The sequence below is a fragment of the Benincasa hispida genome, chromosome 2, assembly GCF_009727055.1.
Source record: "Benincasa hispida cultivar B227 chromosome 2, ASM972705v1, whole genome shotgun sequence".
In the NCBI taxonomy this organism is placed as follows: Eukaryota; Viridiplantae; Streptophyta; class Magnoliopsida; order Cucurbitales; family Cucurbitaceae; genus Benincasa; species Benincasa hispida.
In genome coordinates this window covers 43,001,253-43,025,578 of record NC_052350.1, presented here as the reverse complement: position 1 = coordinate 43,025,578, position 24,326 = coordinate 43,001,253, and the positions used below count along the sequence as shown (strand labels likewise).

Here is a 24,326-nt window from a genome sequence, read left to right as displayed (position 1 = left end):
AAAGTATTTTTGTTTCCTCTCAAATAAACTTTTGTTGGTTATTCATTTGCGAGTGTCCATTACACGCTTCCAACAGAAAAAAATAAATAAGATAAAGGAAAAGGTTTTGTCAATTACACATTTATTTAGTAGCCTCTTGTAGTTCTGATAGAGCAAACAACAAAACAAGATTAATTATAATATGATAGAGCAAATAAGATGGAGGAATTTTTGTATGATCCTCATGTGCTTAAGAAGTTCTGGACCCACTTTCCTGAATGTTTTATTATTCTCTTCAGTTGGTTCTTGAAATCAATATAGACGAGACCAAAGCGTATGGTATATCCACTGGACCATTCTTGAACATCCAATAAAGACCATGCAAAGAATCCCTGTACCCTTACACCAGCCCTACAATTTTTTCCAAAATATTGTTAAGACAACCAATTTGGAGCCCAATATAATTTACATCTAAAGTAGTAACTAAACCTAACCATCACAAAAATAATTTTGAAATATTATTTAAGCAATAACTACGATAAAAGAAACTAGAGCTTACGGTATACAACAACTTTAAGTAAAACAATTTACTGAATACGAGATTCCATCTCTAGTAACTTGATTGATTCATGCAGAGCTTTGAAATGGCTACGGTAGTATGTCACTCTACCCTCATCTCTCATTAATTTATGAACTTCAGGACCATCATAGTCAAGGTATCCTGTCATCTAGAATTTGTTAATGAATATTGTAATTCAATAGAAATGTATGCATGTTTGTATTTATTTAGTTTATACATGTAAAAGTAAAATTATGTTACCATTTTCTGTGATGTGGATTATTGGATTTTTATAATTGTTCTTGATATGTATCAACAATTCTTTCATTCCTTGTGGATAAACTGCAAGCCATGATGATATATTTGCCTATGATATTAAAAGTTACAAATTAATTGATCAAAAGTATAAAAAAAAAATGACAAATTTAATTTAAATCAAACAAAAATATCAGTTCATTCTTTATAGATAGGAAAGTTTTCACATTAATTACCTTTGGACCAATTGAGACTCCATCACGATCAGCTACAATACAAAGACGTTATAGAAAGTTAAATTACAAAAATGGCTCTTTTTCTAGTTGAACCTCAAAGAACTACTTTTCATTTTTAATTTGAATGTTTCATGGGATAGGGTAAAATGTGAAGAAATTATTTTTAGTTTAATTTAAAATTACTTTTTAATATATTAGAAAACAAATTTATCCCAGACATATACTACATAAGGTTTAAAATGAATTGGATTTTGATTAATTTATGTTCATACTTGAAAGAGTGGCACGAAAATCTGTTAAGGAGCTTGGCTTTTTTGAAGCAAAATTGGGATCGTCTCTTGCATAATTAGATGTATAGTAGTTTATCCCAATAAAATCATAGGACTTTAATATCAAACTAATTTCTTCCTCTGTGAATTTGAGTGATGTCCTTCACAAGAAATTTCATGATGGGTGGATAATCTCCACGAACGAGTGGATGCAAGAACCTACGAGAAAGTTCCATCAAATTTATAGAAATGAAATCGACAAGCAAAAAGTGTGAATAGTAAAAAAGGATATAGAGAATTATGTAGTTTCCTAATAGTATATTAACTATACCTACAAATAGAAGAAAAGAATAACTTTATTATCACAGAGAAATATCAAATAATATAAATGCAAAAAGGGGATGATATGATTAGAGAGTTTATAGATGACACCTTCCTAAATCTTAGATCTAAAATCTTAAATAATAAGTTATAATGTTCATGCAATTTAGATTGAGATCAATTTTACATACCAATCAAGAGAAAAATCAAGAGCTCGACTTGAAGCCTCCTGGTCAACTCGACTGTTTGAATATGGGACAAACCAATTTGAATAGATTATGACTCCAATCTCAACCAGGGAAGAAAAAAGACACCATAGATGTTTTTGAAACTCATCACTAAGTTTATGGTTTGGATATGCTTAGAATTTTAACCTCTAAGTGGCTTTATATAGAGAGAATATGAGAAGTAAGTGTGAGAGTTTTTCTTTTTTTTTTTTTTTTTCCTTTAAGTTCACAAAAACTTTGTTCATTATGAAATGTCGTGAGGGAAAGGGCTAGAAATGGAATGGATATATAATACTTTCCGCGAATTAAAAGGTCAAATATCTAAAAAAAAATAATAATAAAGCTAACAATACTTCTTTCTTTTCTTTTAGATCTTTTAATATTATTTTAATATATTATTTTTAATTATTACATATTAAAAACTTATTTAAATTATTTGTTAACTAAAAAATTATTATTAATAAATATAAATTTTAAAATTCAAATACTAATTTGTTGCTGACTAAATGTCGAGACTAAATCATTAATTAATGAAAATACAAAGTCTATATATATATATATATATATTACAACATTATTTCTTGATAGATTATGTTGAAACTTAAATATTATTTTCCAAATTTAGGCAATTTTTAAGAATAATTATGATGCTATGAGCGAGTTATTGAAATAAAATTTTATAGTTTTTTTTGTTGATGTTGTTTTTTAGGCATTTTTTTGTTTGTCCAAAGATAAATTAAAGGTCAAGAAATAGAGATGGTAATGATTTTTTCTTTTTTTTTGTCCAAAGATATATTTTTTCAGACAATTTTATTATTTAGTTTCAATTTTACATTTGACAGCTCACTCTCTCCTTCCTCTCTCAATCAAACAGCTACAACATCCACAATTATCTCTATGAAATCACCAGCTCAGTCACACCAAAAATAAAAGCTGCAAATCCATACAATGAGCCCTTAAAATCAGCAACAACAGTATGTAGTTTAAAGTTTTGAGTTAATGGATGATTTGAGACGGTATTAGAATAAGTGCTTTAAAGAGGTTTTGTGTTCAAGTCCCTGTATTGTTGGAAATAACATTAAACTCACCATCACTTATCAACCTAAGTTTTTTGATCAATCTCTCCTCAAATCATATATGCAATACCCAATCAATTTTATATATGATTTGTAGCTCTTGTAATTTCCTTATTTTTGTTTAAATTCTTTATGTATATATTCAGAAACTTTTGTTAATGAAAAGCACAAATTCACACTTTGTAATGTTCTCTACTTTCGAAAATTTTATTTTTATTTTTGAAAATTTACCTCTGAATTCAAATATTTCCATAGAAAACACGAAAACCATGAGTTAAAAATGGTGAAAACAAGTATAATTTTTTAAAAATTAAAAAAAAAAAAAAAAAAGTAAAAAAACCAAGGTCTCATATGATAAATATTTAGTTTTTGATTCTTAATTTTTGAAAATTAAAACTATAAACACTTTTTTTACTTTTAAATTTCTTACTTTTTTATCAATATTTTTAAAAACCAAGTTAGATTTTGAAAATTAATAAAAGTTATTTTTTGGAATTTAAAATTTGAATAAGAATATAATTATATGTATAATTTTCAAAATCAAAAATCAAAAATAAAATGGTCGCCAAAGCACAAATAAATATTAAACGTGAGCTTAGGTTTTAGCTTTTAGTTCTTGGTTTCTTAAAAGTGGATTTGTTTGGTAATTTATTCTTTCTTTCTGTTTATAAAATCTGAAAAGCATTTTTTAAATTTATTAGGAAATTTTGAAAACAATAAAATATAGTTTTTCGAAATGATTTCTGTTTTAAGGAGGTTTTATATATTTTGGAAGCATTTGCACCTAATTTATATTTTCCATGGAAGTTACTATTATTGTCATTTAATCAGGTTTGAAAAAGAAACAATTGAAAACTAAAGGAGATTGAGAAGAGGACGAGGGTTCAATCTTTGACCGGTCGAAAACTAAAGGAGATTGAGGAAAATTGAAAGAGGTTGAGGGTTCAACCCTCGACCTCTAGAAAATTAGCACCTATCGTCTAGCTTTTAGCGTCTATCGTCTAATACCCAACGTCTATCGTCTAGCTCAAATGATCTCGCTCTCAACAATCTCGCTGATCCCGCTCTCAACGATCTCGCTGATCTCGCTCTCAATGATCTTGTGTATAGCCTACCGTTTAAGCTTACTGCAGAGATCGTTTACTTCCACGCAATTATACACAGATGCCTACCTCATCGTGTATGTTCGTCATTACTGCACGTCGCACTACCCACACATATAGTGCCGCTCATCTGCTACTACGATCGGTCCAGGGCTTTGCTTGCACACACTTAAGGCTCCGAAGCTCTATCATACGCTGCCTTTAACCCATGGGGCATCCTTAGTACCAATGCATAGATTTACCTTGTTCAAACATAACTCTACAACCCTTCCCAAGTCATTCTTTTCTTAACGTAACAAGTAGGTAATAACTTCTGGAAAGAATAAGTGAACGACTAATGACACTTCTTCTATTAGAAGCTAAACGATCATTTACAATCTCTCCACATGGTCAGTATTAACTAACGATCGTGTATAAACCTCTGCGATCGGCCATCAACGCTCCTTACACGATCACGTAATATACCTATTACAAGAATATCGCCTTCTCAAACTACTGATGTCACATACTTTTACTATCGACTCGTAACCAAAAGTTTATATGATCGCTAAGTGGAAGTAGATTGATGAGGCGGCACGCTACGATGGCCTCTCCGGACAGCTCTTCCGAACTCTTCACTCCGAGAGCTCTTCTCACTAAACGATGCCCACACTCTACACGATCGCTAGTATTATAGATTAGACAATCATCTTCTTCAAAACCTATACGATGCTACTGTTTTATATACAATCGTAACAAATGCCAGCACGACATAGTGGAGAGTACACGATGAGGGCACCGCTACATGGCTCGTGAGAGCTCTCTTTCCTCACACAGACAAGGGCCACAACTCTACACGATCGCTTCTATTACAAATGACGAGACTTCTCATACCTTTATTAATATAATTGTATGACAAATGCTATACAGATTGCTAAGCTTACACACATCGCATTAGTAGAAGTACATGATAAGAGCACGCTGCGATGGCCTCTCGAGAGCTCTCTTTCCTCACTACACGATCGTATAACAAATGCTACACGATCGCATAGCTAAGAATCTAAATCTCTGCAGCGCGCGGCAGAGTGATTTGAATTGTCGACCTTCTTTAGAACGAATCCGGAATCTCTGTAATGCGTCAGCATCTCGTCCCATCCCACACTACTTTCCCAATCTGTGAGGTCGAGCTTTGAAAACTCAACCATTTAGCTTATAACCCACCGTTTCTCATTTTCTCCTCACTGCCTTCGTAACCCTCATTTTCAAACTGCTTTTGTTCCCTGCTTTCGACCATTCTCACACTTCTTTCGTTCCCTCACTCTCTCACTGCCTTCGTTCTGCTTTCATTTCACATATTTTTTTTTTATAGTTTGTTGCTGTTTGGGAAAACAAGGAACAAAAAAGGTAAGTTAAATTGTGAGTTTACTATTTATTTATTACTAGTTTTATTATATTTAGTAGATCTATCATGTTGAAATTCAATAATATTAATATTGATGTTAGTAGTTCTTTCTCTTTTAGTGTTAATTTAGTAGTTTGTTATTAGTGTTAATCTTATGGTTGGGATGTTACCAACATGTTTATCTTATTTAATATATATATATATATATATATATTTTGTTTATATTTAAGTATAGTTTATTGTAAGAAATATACTTAAATAAACTATAGTTTAAATAGTTGATTTTCTTATGATATTTAGTTTTCTAGTATTAACTTTGAAAAATATAGTTTAAAATAGTTTGAAAAAGTTTAATTTTATGTTATTCTTTATTTTGTATTAAATTTGAAAAAATAGTTTTAAAAAGTTGATGTTTATAGTTTAAGAACTTTAATATTTTTAGTTTAATACAAAATTATTATGATTTTTTGAAATATATTTCTTATGATATTTGATTTTTCTAGTATTAACTTTGAAAATATAGTTTAAAATAGTTTGAAAAAGTTTAATTTTATTTTATGTTTATTTTGTATTAAATTTGAAAAAATAATTTAAAAAAGTTTACCTCATTGTAATTTGAAAAGTTTAATTTGTTGTTATATTTAAAAATAGTTATAAAAAGTTTAATCTATTATAATGTTTAAAAAGTTGATGTTCATAAAACTTAAAAAGTTGATGTTTATAAATTAAAAAGTTTTTAGTTTAATACAAAATTAGTAGAACAATTAGTAATGTATTTTTTGTCTTTTTTTTTGTTTTAGAAAATGGCGGGCAAATGCTTGGGATTTTTGTTGTTTACAAATGGTAATATGATTGATGGTATTGATGGAGTTGACTATGAATGTGAACAGTGAAATTGTATTTGAACAATTCATTGAAATGGTTAGGATGTCACTTAATGTAGATATGGGAACAAATCAGATAGAATTAATATATAGACATCCTAATCTAGAACCATTAGAATCAGTAAAGTTTATGACATTTCCTATTTCGAATGCACAAGTTATGAACTTGATGTTCTCAATCGCAATGTCACTACTGAATTTAGTGCATTTGTATGTAAATGTAAATATGATAGGGGTGAATATAAACTTGAATACATCATTTAGCCAGTTTGAAGATCCAACTAAATGTATTGATCCTGATCCGGAGTCAGTTGCATCGCCATGTGATAATAAAGATATGGCGGTTAACAACCTATATAGAGACTTCAGAACTAAAACGGATGATGAATTTGAAGAGTTGTATTTCGATGGTCGTGAACATGAGTTACTTTCAAATACATTCAACGATTTGGATATGAATGTACTGGATAGCATTTGAGAACATGACCCAATTGTAGCCCCTATGGACGTTGACAATACTCAATTGTATAAAGGGATGATTTGTCAAGACAAAGAAATTGTACAACAAGCGGTCAAATGTTTTGCAATAAAATGTCACGTGCCATATGAGGTTGTTGAATCAACATCGACGATTTAGACAATTCGGTGTAAGAAGTGGGAGGAAGATTGCAGGTGGAGACTTCGTGCAATAAAGAAAAAATCGCATGGCTTGTTCGAGATCACTAAGTACGATGAGCAGCATACATGCTTTTATTCAGAACTAAGTCAAAGCCATGTGCAATTGGATTCATCAATGATTGTACTAGAGTTCTGTGATGCCGTAAGAGAAAAACCATCTTTCGGTGTGGCACAATTGCAGTCTGACATCAAATCAAAGTTTGGATATCATGTTCCTTACCATAGAGTATGGGAGGGCAAAAGAAAAGCGTTGACTAAAGTGTTCGGTGATTGGGATGAGTCTTACAAATTGTTACCCAGGTTGTTGTATATGGTTAAACAGACCAATCCCGAAACACATTAGAGTGAAGAGTGAAAGAAACGCTTACTGAAGACCATATTATCCTAACTTCTGTATTTTGGATATTTGGTCCTTGTATAGAAGCTTTTAATAAATGTCGGCCGATAATTCAGATACATAGTACACACTTGTGCGGCAAATATAGAGGAAAATTGTTGATTGCTACATCAGTTGACTCAAACGACCATCTTCTTCCACTTGCATTTGTCATTGCTGATGAAGAGTCCACAGACTCATGGGGATGGTTCCTGAAACACCTGAGAGAAATTGTAACACACGAAGAGGTGTGTTTAATTTCAGATCAACATACTGATATAATTACAGTAGTGAACAATTTAGCAAATGGTTGGACGGGACCAAAATGTCACCATCGTTTTTGCTTGCAACATATCGTTAACAACTTTAATAAAAAGTACAGATTTAATTCATTGAAAAATTATGTTTATCGTGTCGGGTGTTAGTTTCAAATTCGAAAGTTCAATAAAGCAATTGACGATATCAAAGAAATAAATCGGAGTTGTCTGAGTTTTTTTTGACAACATTAGTTTAGAGCAATAGACTCAAGCACATGATAGAGTATTCAGATATATGGGTGGACGACAACAAATCTATCAGAGTGCATAAATGGAGTCCTCAAAGGAGCTCGAATGTTGCCTATAAATGCTCTTGCTCAGATAACATTCTTCAAATGCGTGAATTATTTCGAGAAAAGAAGAGAAGAAATAAGGGATGTATTGGAACGTCAAGATAAATACACCCGGTAATATTATTTTATATATATATATATATATATGCTATTAACATATTATTTCAAGCATATTTTATAATACTAAGTGGACTAAAAATCCAGGTACACACACGAGAAAATAAATAAATGGGTTGTAAGATCTAGTAAACATGAAGTATAATCATATGAAGGTGTGTTTCATGTGAAGACTAGACGTCATAGTCTCAATGCCAAAGGAGGAAACATTCAAATATTGAGGCTAAACAGGTCTGAGCGGTACTGTTCATGTAACAAGTGGCAAGCATTCGGCATTCCATGCTCGCATTCTATGGCCGTTTGCTCACATTTTAACATGAACTACGAAGACTTTATTGAGGACTACTATAAATTGTCAACGTATGTTGAATGTTACTCTCCTCAATTTCAACCTGTACGACATGAAGATTAATAAATCACGCACCCTAATATGCCCGTCTTACATCCTGATCCATCGTTGTTGAGAAAACCTGGTAGACCGAAAAGTTCACATTATCATAACGAGATGGATTGGACAAAACCAGCCACTCGACAACGATGTGGATTTTGTAATCAGTTAGGCCATAATTGAACAAAATGTCCTTCATTACTAAGACGGGCTCCAGATAGAGGGATTGAAAAATAAATATTTTTTTTATTACATATTCATTTTATTATATATTCAACTTTTTTATTATAATGTATTTTATATTCAATTTTTTTATAATAATTTATTGTATATTCAATTTTTTTATTATAATCTATAAAGTTATACATTATTCTTTTAATTGAAAAATAAATAATTCTTTTATCATGTATATTTAATTAAGTGTAGATACTTTTATTGTATATTCAATTTTTTTTATTAATTTATAAAGTTATACATTATTCTTTTAATTGAAAAATAAATAATTCTTTTATCATGTATATTTAATTAAGTGTAGATACTTTTATTGTATATTCAATTTTTTTTATTATAATTTATAAAGTTGTACATTATTCTTTTAATTAAGTTGTACATTATTTAATTAAGTTAATTAATTTGTACATTATTCTTCTAATTGAGAAATAAATATTTTTTTAAATTGAGAAATAAATATTTTTTTCCTTCAAATCATGGCTTTAAACCCAGGACCTGTTGATCCCGATGTTGATGTTTTGTATGACCAGTCCATTCATCGATCATCTGTTGTATGGCGAGATCGTACAACTGGAGAAATATCTTGCAGGCGTCGAGAGGTAGGTCTTCAGCACACTATCCCACTCCACCCTCTAATACTACCGCTACTGCACACATCTAGATTCTATGGGGTTGCCAAATTGGGATTTATTCAGTTGGACTGGCATCTAATCACAGCCTTGGTCGAGAGATGGAGGCTTGAGATGCATACATTTCATATGTCTGTTGGAGAGTGCACTATCACTCTACAAGACATAGAAGTGTTGTTGGGGTTACCTATTGACAGTGAACCAATCACCGTAGTGATGTACGATGACTAGTCACAAGTTTGTATATGTACCTCGGTGTGACGTCACCTGCCGACAAAATTAAAGGATCGAGGTTAAGTTTGATATAGTTAGGAACACAATTCCGTGAGCTCACAGATGATGCAAATGAGGAAACCATCATAAGATATGCGCGAGCATATATAATACAAATGATAGGTAGAAGTCCGTTTTTCGACAAATCAAGTCATTTTGTTTACTTGATGTTCCTGCCACTATTAGCTACCTCTATGATGCGGGGCGGTATTTGTGGGATGGAGCATGTTTGGCATGGTTGTATAGACAACTATGCAAAGCAACAAGACCTGAGGTTCGAGAGATAGTTGGGACTCTCATACTTTTGCAACTATGGGCTTGGGAGCGATTTCCAACAATGGCTCTACAGCTACAACATGTTAATGACGCTCAGTTAGCTGAACGAGCCTACGGTTCTTGGTATGTTGTTTTCATTCAATTTAATTTTTATATCACTAATCTAGTTAATTTAGATTCTAAATTATCAATTTAAAAATTTAGGTGGAGAGACAAATTTTGTGTGACTAGGACAGCCACACATATAGTCAGCCAGTACAGATACATGTTTGATCTGCTTCAACCTGATCAGGTACATTACACTGAACCTAATTGATTATTTTATACACATTTTTATTGTTTTTGTCTTTAATATTCTCAAATATAATATTTTGTGTTTCAGGTTATTTGGGAGCCGTACAAAATTGTTATGTATAATTTGCCCAATTTCTGTACGAATGGTCAAAACATATGGCGGACGATGAGTCCTCTCATATGTTTTCACATTGGTGAGTGGCATTTTCCTGATAGGGTGATGAGACAATTTTGTTTTCAGCAGGATGTCCCATCGCCTTGTAATACTGAACCCCTACTGCCTGATATCGACTTAAGGACTGTAAATTGATCCGAAAAAGTTGCACATTTGGTAGTACGATGGCACTATCGTGCAAGGTTTATTGCAGTGGGGGTTTCTATTGAACAGTTTGACAAGGATGTCACTCAAGACTACATTCATTAGTATAATAATATCACAAGGCGCTATGTCACTCGTCCGGGAGCAGTTGTGGGTCATCTGGTAAATGAATGAATATTATCTAAATATTTTTAATTTAAATTTATTTTAAATATTATCTAATTGTTTTATAATTCACAGAGATCGAACAACAGTAGACTCCGTGAGGTTGCGAATGATCTGAACCAGGTTCTTGCTATATGTAGTGACAACCAAAGCTATATGGAGGAAATTCATTATATGTACGATATACNTTCCTGATAGGGTGATGAGACAATTCGGTTTTCAGCAGGATGTCCCATCGCCTTGTAATACTGAATCCGTACTGCATGATATTGACCTAAGGACTTTTAATTTAAATTTATTTTAAATATTATCTAATTGTTTTATAATTCATAGAGATCGAACAACAGTAGAATCCGTGATGTTGCAAATGATCTGAACCAGGTTCTTGCTATATGTAGTGACAACCAAAGCTATATGGAGGAGATATATTATATGTATGATATACCTATTGTTCCTCCACCTGCTCCTAGACGTAGAGGACGGAAGAGGATGAGTTTGATGAGGTTGCCCATAATGTGGAAGAGTTTCTCTATGTGATGCAGACGTAGAGTCAAACTGATTATGTTAGTCCGATGATGATGATGCCAACATTTGGTTCAAGACATTATGACTTAGAGGTTGATCCTTCGTCTTCATACGTGCATGGACATGGTTAGGGTCGTAGAGAGCATAATAAATATTTATATCATGAAGCGTCTGCAGAGGTACCAGAACAAACATCAAGAAGAACTAGAGCAACCTCAAATTCGAAGTCGACAACGACAACCAACTCGAAATCAATGACGTCTGCCTTGTGGGACACATTGATTTTTGTAATTATTTTTATATAAATGAGATATTTTAATTTACACATTTTTATTTTTATGAGATATTATTTTTTTTAATTTATTCTTTTTAGAGTTTAAATAAAATAATAAAATATTTTTAGAAATTATTTTTGTAAAATGAAAAATTTTTAAAAAAACACAAAGGTCGAATATCTAAATTATTAAAAAGAAAAAAAAAAGATAAAGGTTTAGGTCGAATTTTGAACCCTCGACCTATTTAAAAAAAAATAATATTTTTCTAAATATTCGAAAAGTAAAATATTTTTATAAATAATTTTTAAAACTCATTATTTTAGTTTCCCCTTTCCAACTCCTCTCTTATATGGGAGAGACAATAAAGAGAGAGCTTATCAGCATCCCATCCTATGCAAGTGTTTAAGATAGAATTGTTGAAAAACTAATTTAATAATTGGTTCACACGTGTGGTGTGACTAACTGACAAGGTGCATGACGAAATTATATCTGAACTATTTAATGGACATGTTTATAGTATTCATAATAAATATTTTTTTATTTACAAGAATAGCATTTGAAATGGAAAAAATTTCAAGAAATTTAGAGCATTAGAATAGTTTATTTATTACTAAGGGAAAATTGCATAGATGATCCAAAATAAAAGGTATAAATGAAAAATAGGTATCATTTTGAAAACCAATGAAATTTGACATTCTGCTTATGTCATCACGGTGTAAAATTACCACTTTAACCCTAAATGCATTATTCTTCTATATTTCTTCGTTTTGCAGTGTTTTTTTTTCTTTTTTTCTTAGTTTCTTCTTCTTCCTTTTTTCTTTTTTTCTACAATTCTTTTTTTTTTTTGCATTTTTTTCTGCATTTTTTCTTTTGTTCTTTTTTATGCATTTCTTCTTTTTTTTTCCCTTTCTTTGTGTTTTTTTTTTTCCATTTCTTTGAATCAAGCATCAAACATAGAGTTTATAACATTAAAGCATCGAGCATAGAGCATACAACATAGGACCTAGAGTATCGAGGATCGAGTAGCATATAACTAATATATAGCATAGAGCATATAACATAGAGCATAGAGTGTAATACATCAAGCATGAAGCATCAAACATCAAGCATCAAGGATCGAGTAGCACGTAGCTAGTATATAGCATATATCATATAACATGGAGCATCAAGTATTGAGGATCAATTATCAAAGATCGAGTATCCAGTATTAAGTATCAAATATCAAGAAACTTATAAATCATAGTGTGCGAATGAGTTTTAAGATTGAATGAGTAAGTTCACAAGATGCTCACATAAGTAAAAGGTGCCCATTTTTCTTTAACCTAAAAAAACCATTTGTACAAAAAAAATAAAAAAAAATAAAAACCTATTACTAATGCATGTAGTAAAGTCATCTTTTTCCTCTTGTTATGAGTGGCCAAAGTGCAAGGCAACGTTCATTGATAATTTTTTTTTCCAAAAAATGTCAACATTTCACTAAAATAACATTGGTTGTTGGCTTTTAAAGACACAAATGGTTGGATAAACTACCTCTATGGGTGTTACTTTAGTTTAACTTTTTAAATGAATAACTTTGAAAACAAGCTATTTAAAAAAAAGTTTAAAATGGAAGGATTTAATAGTTCCTCGAAATAACTTTTGAAATATTTTAAAATAAATAAATAAATTTAAATAAAAATGATTTTTTTAAAAAACATTTTCTCTCACAATGATCTGAAATATATGATTTTGGAAGAAACTATTTAGTAAAAACATGTTTTTACTCTGTTATGTGTGGTCATAATCAAGATATGAATAGACATATTTTAAATATTTTTGTTCCTTTTTATTAAGTACACCATTCTTTTATGCTGTCATATTCAATTTGCAGCCTTTGTCAGAAAAGTGAAAGATACATATTAATACTTCTAAAGTTCTATGGGTCCCAATGCATGATAACTTCCCGCCCCCCCCCCCCCCCCCCCAAAAAAAAAAAAACCAAACTTAATTTAAATCTGAAAAACATTTTTTTTATTTATTAGGAAATTTTGAAAACAATAAAATATAGTTTTTGAAAATGAGTTTCCGTTTTCAAGTTGTGTGCATCTTTTTTTTTTTATTTAAAAAAATAGAAGAATAAAAAAAAACTATTCACATAAAATAACAATATTTTAATTTTTTTATAGAAATTGATAGAAGACTGTCAGTATCTATCAGTGATAGAAACTGATAGAAGTTTATCAATGTCTAACAATGTTTTTTGTTATTTCTGTAAATAGTTTGACATGTTTTCTATCTGTAATTTTATTTATTTATTTATTTTTTTTTGTGTGAGTTAGAAGGTTGAGGATGCCCTAAAACATATTGTTTTTATGTTAAAATTGAAGGACCGTGAGGTTTGATGCAGAAGTGGGGATCGGTCCCGATTTTCAATTTTTACAGAAATTAAAATTACAAAAACCTAGTTATGCATTCTAAAGGATAAAATTTAATTTTACAGCATGCTTCTTAAAAATAGTAGAGAAGGAATTTAGGGTTTGCTATACTAACCTTTGAAGACACAAAATCTTCACGAATTCTTTCGATAGGTCATGAACCCTTTTGGATCACGAATACCAAAAAAGCATAGCAACACAAAATCTCAATTTGGTTGGATACCACCAACAGTGGGACCTTCGTATTCTCTCTAAGGGATGAGAATCACAAGAATGTGTGGAGCTCTGTATAGATAATTTAGGAAAGAATGAGAGATTATTTTTTAGAGAGATGAATGTTTTGAGATAATTTTTTTTGGGTGGAAGTACACTATCTGAGATTTCCTTTCTACGTTACAAGTCAAGAAGAAGAAGATCTCTTTTAACTTCCCATCTCACGATCAAAACATGGGAGGGAGTTATTCAACTCCCTTCTTTAATTAAATTTAAAAAAGAATTTAAATAAAAACTAATTTTAAATTTAATTAATATAATATAAATTATATAATAACTCACCTATCATATAATATACATTATACTATATATTATATCGATTATAACATATAATTCATAGTTTATATTATACCAAATAAAACATAACCTATGGTTTGATATTCTCTCATTAAACCTATGGTATTTAATATGAATCAAATTCATATTGAATTTAACCTATAATATTTATTTGAATCCAATTCATATAATTAATATTTGAATAATATTCCAATATTTATTTCCTCTCAAATAAACTGTGTTATAATGTATCAAATACATTATTCTAATTATATCACATATAATTATTTTAAATTAATTATATCATATAATTAATTTCTTTAATTAATTTGAACAATTCAAATTAAACCAAATTAATCTGATTCATAATAATCTCAGTTGAGCTACCAAGGAGATCTTATGAGCCTATAGTTTGAAGCTTTAATAGTACTTTAATAATTAATTAAACTCTTTTAATTAAATTACTCAACTTTCATTAACTGTCGGTCATTCCACTAAAGACCGACAATTGCACTTTTCATACTATAGATATATTTCTATGTCCATTGGATATAACCAATCAACGGTGTGATGACCTTTCACAAATTACTCGTAAGTACAACTTGGCCAAAATTACCGTTTTGCCCCTATAGTTACATCTAACTCCTTAAGTACCACTGATCCCTCTCGGGACAAGAGAAGGTGTGGCACCACATTGTTCAAGCCTCGAAATTAGCCCTTAAGAGAGAAATTTATCTACCTACCACGACATTAGGGAATAAGTGAATTTCATCCTGTGTAATTGTGTTCCCAACTCCTCAATTAGACGAATCCCCCAAATGGTAGGCATATTGAGTCGGAAAACTGGCAACTCTCACCCATGCAAATCAAATGATCGCCTTCATAGGTAGAAGTTCACAACTCACTCAGGATTCAGGTTATGTCACTTATGGTCATTCTGTTGAAATTTAAGTCTCTACTACTAATGGTGTTATATAATGAGACTATTCATTTTGTGGTCCGATCTTATACAAACCCTTTTGTATAGAATACTCCCGCTCACATGTTTCTATATGAATGATTAGGATCAGATCATTTGTAGAACTTTACAAGAATTGTAACATCTATTAAGTGGGTCGTATTCGTAGTGTCACCAGGATAAGGTATCCAGCGTTATCCATTTACTACAGACTGTTGAGGTTATTACTTAAATAGAATCCACCTATATGTTTCCACATACATGTTTAAGCTACAAAGATAACCTTGGATGTGTGTTTCTTGGTTTTGTGGGTTAATGTTACTAAATGTCAAATAAAATACCTCAGATTTTATTAAATAAACAAACTATTTGTACAATACAATTACAAACTATAGGACCCACGAGATTTAGGGCATCAACTCCAATAATCTCCTACTTGTCATAAAGTTAGTGGGGTGTACATCTTAAAAATCATACTAATACAAAAGTACATAAAATAATAAACTAGGGTATAAAACGCGCCCAATACAAAATTTTCCACTTGCCCTAGACTAGATGTGCATGTCCCTTAGACCCATACTTTGCAGGTGACCCTCAAACACCTTAGTTGTGAGGGACTTCGTAAATGGATCGGCAATGTTATGCATCGAAGTTATCATCATGAAGATCACGTCTCCTTGATGCACAATCTCTTGAATGAGATGATACTTCCGCTCTATTTTCTTCCCACGTTTGTTGCTCCTAAGCTCTCGGGAATTAGCCACAACACCACTATTATCACAATAAAGAGTGATAGGTTTTGACATGTTTGGAACCACTTCTAGATCAGTCAGGAATTTTCTGAGCCACAAAGCTTCCTTAGCAGCTTCACAAGCTACTATATACTCAACGTCCATAGTAGAGTTAGTAATGCACCCCTACTTGGTGCTCCTCCAAAGTTCAGCCCCTTCGTTGAGAGTAAACATTGATCCTGAAGTGGATTTCGTAGAATTCTTATCAGTCTTAAACTTAGAGTCCCTGTATCCAGTAAGGATCAAATCCTTAGATCCATACATGAGCATGTAGTCTCTCGTTCTACAAAGATACTTGAGGATATTCTTAATGGTGGTCCAGTGATCGAATCATTGATTAGACGGATATCTACTGACTATTCCCACCGCATAACAGTTATATTAGGTCTAGTACATAGCATCGCACATCAAGCTACCAACAACTGATGCATAGGGGTTTTGTCTCATTTTCTTAACCTTTTGAGGTGTCTTAGGACACCGTTCCTTAGACAAAGTTGTTGGGTTGTATGTCGTAAAACTCGTAGTTTGTAATCTTTAAACATATTCTATTTGCAATAAAGTTGTTATTAAGATTTATCAATAAGGTTGTTATTGAACATGTAAATTGCACTTGTAAAGCCTAAATCCAATAAACTAACGAATCCCTAGCTATAACATGAATACTTAAAATTTATGTAGAGACATAAAATAGGATCAAGTTTGACCATATAGCCAAAACGATCTATTAAGTATAAGGATAAGATTGGGTACTGTAACCCTGGAAGTTTTCATGTGAATATTTATTATTGATGTTGGATTTGTATGGACGAATTCGAATTCAGGATTTACATTTTGGCTAAATTAATTTTGATTTATTTATTTTGAGTTAATTGGGATTTAATTAGGCTTTTGGTTCAATTGAATTGTTTTAGTAAGATAATTCGATTTGTGGTTGAGGATGGGAGATTTAAATGAACTCAGTGGAGGATTTTGGAAAGGATTTGAGTATTGGTTTTGAATTTATTTGGATGGAATTTAATGAGAGATTTTGGATTTATAATAAAGGAATTTGGATTTTGGATTTTTTAGAAAGGAAAAGGAAAAGGAAAAGATTTTTTTAAGAAAAGAATTAGATATATATTTATATATGAGTTTAGGGAAGTAAAAAGGGGGAAAAAAAGAAAAAAATCTCTCTCTCTCTCTCCTTCAGACTTGGTGATCCCCCCCCCCTCGAGACTTTTCTTTCATCAGGCAAGAGCCCCCATCAAACTCTAGCCGCCGTCTAAAGGGAGCCGCTCACGTCTGGCTTCCGGTTGCCGCTGTCGAAGCCACCGTCTGAAGAAACCGCGTGCCTTGCCATCGGGTCTCTAGCCGCCGAACTTGTCGCAAGCCAACTGACGTCGCCGCCTCCAGTCGAGTTGCCTGATGTCGTCTCGTCCAGACCTTCTTCGTCAGTCACCGCCACCTTCTCGTGCTGTCAACTCGAAGCTGCCGGTGCCCGGGACGCCATCGAATCCAATTAATTGAATATTTAGTTTAATTAAACATTTCATTAATCAATTAGGCCGTTTGTGATTGTAACTATGGGAAATAGGCTAAATACATTAATTAACAAGTAAAATCTTTTGTGTTCTATGATCAATCAATCAAATGGGTGAATCTCTTGATTTTTTAGGTTAGACTTTTTCATATTAAGTATCCCATTTACAATTATTGTTGTATATATTTTTGCTATTTATTTTTCCTTGTTTAAATTCATTAACAAACAATCACAACAAACTGCCATATTGTGGATGGACTTGACCAACCATTACTATAGTTTTAGTTTGAGTCTGGAGTTTACAAACTTTATTTGATAAGACGAGAGAGGATTTCGATACTTAGGCTTAAGGAATATTTATTTTTATTAACAACCAACAACACTAAAGATATGAAAGTAAAAGTTTTGTTGCTGCCAATTTATTCAGTAGCTTCTTCTTGTAGTTCTGAAGGTGGCAGCAATAACAAAACAACATTACAATATGATAGAGCAAATAGCATATTGAGGATTTGTGAATGATATCATTTGCTTAGGAATTTGCGGACTCAATGTGCTGATAGTTTTAAGCTTCTCTTCAAACTTTGTTTGTAATCGACAAAGATGATACCAAAGTCAAAGTATCCTGTAATACAAAGTTCAACTAATGAATAAGATAATTGAATATGATTATATACACATATATAAATAAAGTGATGTATTAAAAAGTAAAACTTCATTTATTACCATTTTCGGTGATGTAGATGATTGAACTTTTATAATGTTGTTTTACATGTAGCAATATATAATTAATTGAAGAGATTAAGTGCATATATACCTGTTAGATGGGCCTGTAAATCAGTTAAGGGGCTAAGTTTATCATTAGGTACTTGAGGATTATCTTTGGCATATTCAGCTGTATAGTAGTTTAATCCAATAAAATCATAGGAATTGAAGATCATATTGCTTTCTTCCTTTGTGAATTTGGGCAATCTCTCCTTCACAAGTCTTTTTATAACAGGTGGATAATCTCCATATACAATTGGATGCATAAACCTACCAAACATGTTAAATAATCACCATCTAACACAAAATTTAGTTATATCAACCATTTAACAACTAACATAAGCGAGTTTCATATAGATAAATCAATTTACGTACCAACCAAGAGAAAAATCAAGAGCTCTACTTGTAGTGTCTTTGTCAGCCTTACTATCTGAATATGGGACGTACCAACTCGAATACACTACAGGGCCAATCTCACCTCTTTGCTTTGCCTACAAATCCCATATGCTTTCAAATATATCAAACTTTTATTTTCATTTAATAACTTACACATAACAATTTAAGATAGTAGTTTTGTTTTTAAAATATTTAGGCAACATCATCTTCTTCATTCTAAAGAAAACATTTAGTCTCGAGGGACAACCTGATATTTAGTCTTGTAAACCTTAAAAGCAGCCGCATGAGCAAGAATTTGGTGATGACCAACAATATATGGTTCAGTTCCAGAATATTCAAGGAGAGCACCTATGTATAAATTCTCCTAGCGCGTAACTCTTTGTGGTGAAGATGTATTGTTCGTTAAAGGTCATCCAATGCTTCACTCTATCTCCAAACTTTTTGAAACACAACTCAGCATAGTCTCGAAAATCATTTCTACGACTAATTTTTCACAGATGAATATATATATATATATACATATTTCTCTGTTTCTTTTTTTTTTTTAAAAAAAAAAAAACTTTCTAAAGCTAATTTAGTCGAAAATTTAAACTAAAAACTAGCATTTGAATATTTTATTTTTGAAATTGTGCAAAGGTTACTTGCACAATTTGACGGTTCATGAAACCATGATACTCATCTTGTAAAGCTTGGGGAAGATCCCAATGGAAAAGTGTATCATAAGGTTGGATGCCTAAAAATTGAAATTTTGAATATTTATTAAATTACAATTATATGGTTTGTTGGCTAATTATAGTTACAACCAATGAGATTATATAAATAAAATATTAGCATAATACCAACCACGTGAAAGGAGTTCGTTGATGAGGTGGTTGTAGTATATGATTCCTTCCTTGTTTATACCACCACGAAGTTTTCCCTCTGTATTTACAAAAGAAGCAAAAAAATCTATTAAAATATAGGAAGATTAAATTAACATGTTAATAATGTAATCAAATTAAATTCATGTATCTAACTATTCAAAAGATAAAGATTGTCCAAAATTATTCAAGAGTTTTCCCTTTATCCTTGCACCTTCCCTATTTGAATTTTGATTGTAGTTTTTTTAAAGGTAAAGTTTGGATGTCTCTCAGAAATTTGAATATTAATGGACGTATCAATTAACTTGGAGGCAAAGACAAGTATAAGATGATCGAAGAATATGACAATTTGGATCAATTCTAATACATTCTAAATGGAAAAACAATAAGATATTTGATAATTTTGATGTTTGAATTTCTTACTAGGCAATATTTGAGACCAAGAGAATCCATAGGCATCAAAGCTGTTGGAAATGGACCAAAGTCCCACATTGATTAGATAAGAGGAGGATCATGGGTATATAAGTGAGGGTGACTATCTCCATTGGTACAAGGCCTTTTGGGGTGAAAAACAAAGCCATGTGGACAATATCATACCATTGTTGAGATTAGTCTATGTATGTACATAACAATATAGACTTATTAGATAAAAATAACTTAAGAGTGGTGTGTGAGGTAAAAATCTGAATATATATGGCCTTTAGAAACAATTTATTTGTTGGTGTTTCTTTTGAAGAGGTTTTGAATTAGAACACCACTTCATTTTTTATTTTTAATATATGGGAGAAGAAGACTAAAGAGAAAAATAAAGGAGGAAGAGGAAGGAAAAAAATATATAACTTTAGGATGGAAAAGATAAGTAAGGGAATGACAAGTAAAAGAAGATGATAAAGTATCAAAGATATATCCTTTTTTAATTTTAAAAAAATGATAAAATATATTTTTGTTTCAAAATTTCAAAATAGGGTTAGTTGCGTAAATAGAATTCAAGCCCAAAATAATAGAATATGTAGTATAAGGATAAAATAATTGCATATATAGATCAAAAAATGGTAAAATACTAAAAAACCTATGCCTAACCACCATTTTGTTGGCTTCTTCCCGATTTTCTCAAATTAAAAGCTATTACTGATAGAAGCTATCAGTGGTCCACTAATAGCTACTATTAGCTGCTTTCACTGATAGCTTCTATCAATTGCTATCGATGATAGTTGCTATCGGTGATAGCTTTCAATTTTAGAAAAATTATTACAATCTTGAAATATTAGCTTTTAATTTGCCATCAGTTATTAGTAACTATCATTGATTCACATTCATCAATTAGAATCAATGTTGAAATATTACTACTTAAGGCTATCAGTGGCTATCAATGATAAATTTATAAATAGTGATCAACTTTGAAAGAAGACCAACAACTTTGATTACCATAGTAGTCATCATTAATAATCTTTTTTATTATGGCTATCACTGATAGCAGCTATCAGCCGTTATCACCGATAGACTTTCATAAATTAGAATCAACTTTGAAATATTAACACTTAAGGCTATCAATGATAGACTTTTATAATTGGTTATCACCTTTGAAAGAAACTCGATATATAGATATCACCTAAGTTTTATCACCAATATCACTAACATCACTCATATTGTGGTTATCAGTGATAGCTTCTTTCACTGATAACATCACTAATAAGATGCTATCAATGATCTCACTGATATCATGCTATCAGTGATAGTTCTCTATCACCGATAATGTACTATCAGTGGTAGCTTCTATCACCGATAACGTGCTATCGAGTAGCTTCTATCATCGATAACATGCTATTAATATTAGCTTATATCACTGGTAACATGTTATCAGTAGTAGTTTCTATCAATCATAGCCACTGAACACCTTTTTGCCCCTTTTTTGTTCATCTCAAACATTTATAAGTCCCTTTTTTTTTCGATGATAGCTTCTACAACAAATAAACATGCTATTAGTGATAACTTCTAGGCATTCCATTTACATTTTAGTTCGAGATTCAACTTTATTAATTAAATTCACTAAGTTGGCTATCAATGATAGATTTCTATAAGTGGCTATTAACTACGAAAATATAATTAAAGATTAAGCTATGAATGATAGAAAATATTAGTGGCTTTCACTGATAGACTTTCATTTGCTATTTATATTTATTATTTGTTATAATAATCAAACTTGATGATTGGCTTGTTGGTGTTAAGTCCCTTATGGATTGAGTACTTTCAAATCCTGCTTACGGAACTTAGCCTATAAGCAAAAACTGAAGAAAGAAAAGAAAATTAAAATAAAAAAAAGAAAGGAAAATAAAATAATAAATGAAAGAAGTAAAAATTGGATAAATGAAAGAATAAAAAAAAAAAAGGAAGAAACAAAAACTGAAAAAGAAATAAAATTAAAAAATTAAAAAGGAGGGAAGAAAGCAAAAATCAAAAAAGAAAAAGAAAATAAAAAGACTAAAAAAAGTGTACAATAAGATAAGACCAGGGAGGGTGAAATTGGATATTAAAAAAAAATTCAAAGATTGACTAGTCAACTTATCCATATTTGCAAATATTTTAATGATGTAATATATTTTTTGATTTTTTCTCTTATTCTACTATATATAACAAATATCCTTCAAAATAAGTATTTTATAATTAACAAAAAGAAAAAAAAAAAAGTTTAGATGGAGTGACCAAAAATGTCAAGTTAAAAAATTCAGAAACCCAAAATGCAATCTAACTCAAACCTCAAAAAGACTAAAAGTGTATATTTCTACATTCATATTAGGAAAATTATTTTAAATGGTAAAGTCAACAATAGAATTTGATTCCATTGGACAACTGTTGAAAACATTTACAAGATATAACAAAATTTTAAAATTATCAATGATAGATGCTGATAGACACTGATAAACTTTTATCACTGTCAATCATTTGTTCTAAAATTTTGCTATATTTTGTAAATATTTTGGTTCAATTTTCTATATTTAAAAATAATTTTTATATTTTTATAAATTATTAAAAAAAAAAAAGTTGTTTAGGTTGCGTCTAGATTTTTATCTCTGGACATCCCACCAACCTTGTAGCGATGATATTGATCAACAGCCACATCTCCATTACTGCGATCATCAATTCTTTCTGCAATATCACCAAAACAACTATGCAATAAGTTACTGTTTCTCTCTTTTTATGTAACTCTTTACGAGAAAGAGAGAGTGAAACCTGGATGATTATGAGTGTAGGTATCCCAAATACTTGGTCCTCTCCCATACATAAAAGCAGTACCTTCCAACTGCATATATCAATAAAAATGTGATGATGAATACAATAAGGTTGTTTCACCTGGTAAGCAGATGAAGCACTGCCAAAAGCAAAGCCTTTAGGAAAATCGCTTCGTGTTAGATTATCAAATTCAATAGGCTTTGGTTCAACTCTGGCCTCTGAAGTTACCACAAGGATTATAAGAACCAAAAAGCCAAGGAACAAAACACTTGACATATTTTTGAAACCCATCACTGAGTTTATGGTTTGGATATTGAGACTTTGAACCTCTAAGTGGCTTTATATATAGGGAGGATGGTAAGGAAAATCAGTACTTTTACTTCCTTTTGAAAAACATTAGGTTTTTTTAGTGTGATGTAGAGATTGTAAGCTTATCTTTAATATTTTAATTGGGTGGTTCAATAAAACCGTTTTAATTACAACGTTCATATTTTTGGGTGTCTCTGTTGTTTTTCGTTTAGAAAATTACAAGTGTTTAGAGATGGTTGGGGTTTGTTTTTGGAAACTACAAAAATCAAGGTTTCTTTGGTAATTATTTGGTTTTTTGTTTTTAGTTTTTCACATTAAGTCTATAAACACCGTTTCGACTTCTAAATTTATTGCTTTCTTATTTACTTTCTTACGATTGGCTTCAAAAACCATGTCTCGAAGTTTTGAAAACTAAAAATAAAGTTTTTAAAACAATTTTTTTTTTCCAGTTTCGTTAAGAATTAAACTCTTTTTCACTTATGAAAGTTCTAGAACATGCTAAGAAATGGAAAGAAATTTAGTTTAAAAATTAAAGAAAATTTTTCAAAAATAAAAAATGAAAAATATTTACATAAATAGTAAATTTTAATTATAGTTATTATAGACATTGTTATCGATGTTTATCATAGATAGATATTGATAAGAATCTATGAGTGTCTATCAGTAATAGAAACTAATACAAGTCTATCATTGATATAGAGGTTGATAGAAATCTATCCATGTCTATCAGTATTTTTTTACTATTTTTGTAAATATTTTGATATTTTGTTTTCTATCGATAAAAATTTCTCTTTATTAAAAGTGAAACTTTAAATAAAATGGTTATCAAACCATCAAAATCTAAGTTTCTGATTAACAAATACTTTTAATGTTTCTTTTTCAATAACAAAGAAAATTAAATAAAAACAAGAACAAACATAAGACACTTACCCAACATTATTATTTTTCATTATTAATAAAGATAGTAGAAATAAAAACGATAAGCAAAAATTGAAAATTAAAACATGAAAAATAAGAATGACACTAACGTTCTCATTTTTCATATCAAATTTGTTTAAAGTGATAAAAAAAAGTGTTTTTTTTTTCAAATTCAC

The 24,326-nt window shown here is 30.7% G+C and overlaps 1 protein-coding gene across 1 annotated transcript; it reads right to left on the bottom strand.

Annotated features, from left to right (window-relative positions):
• Positions 1–221: 221 nt before the first annotated feature.
• LOC120072106 (cyanogenic beta-glucosidase-like) lies at positions 222–23,214 on the bottom strand. The gene is given in 15 exon segments (XM_039024520.1): positions 222–390; positions 598–700; positions 800–905; positions 1,030–1,061; positions 18,492–18,709; positions 18,815–18,930; positions 19,083–19,173; positions 19,175–19,312; positions 19,481–19,568; positions 19,679–19,756; positions 20,119–20,161; positions 21,140–21,162; positions 22,777–22,839; positions 22,924–22,993; positions 23,044–23,214. Coding segments are annotated over 15 exon segments (1,509 nt in total).
• Positions 23,215–24,326: the final 1,112 nt, after the last annotated feature.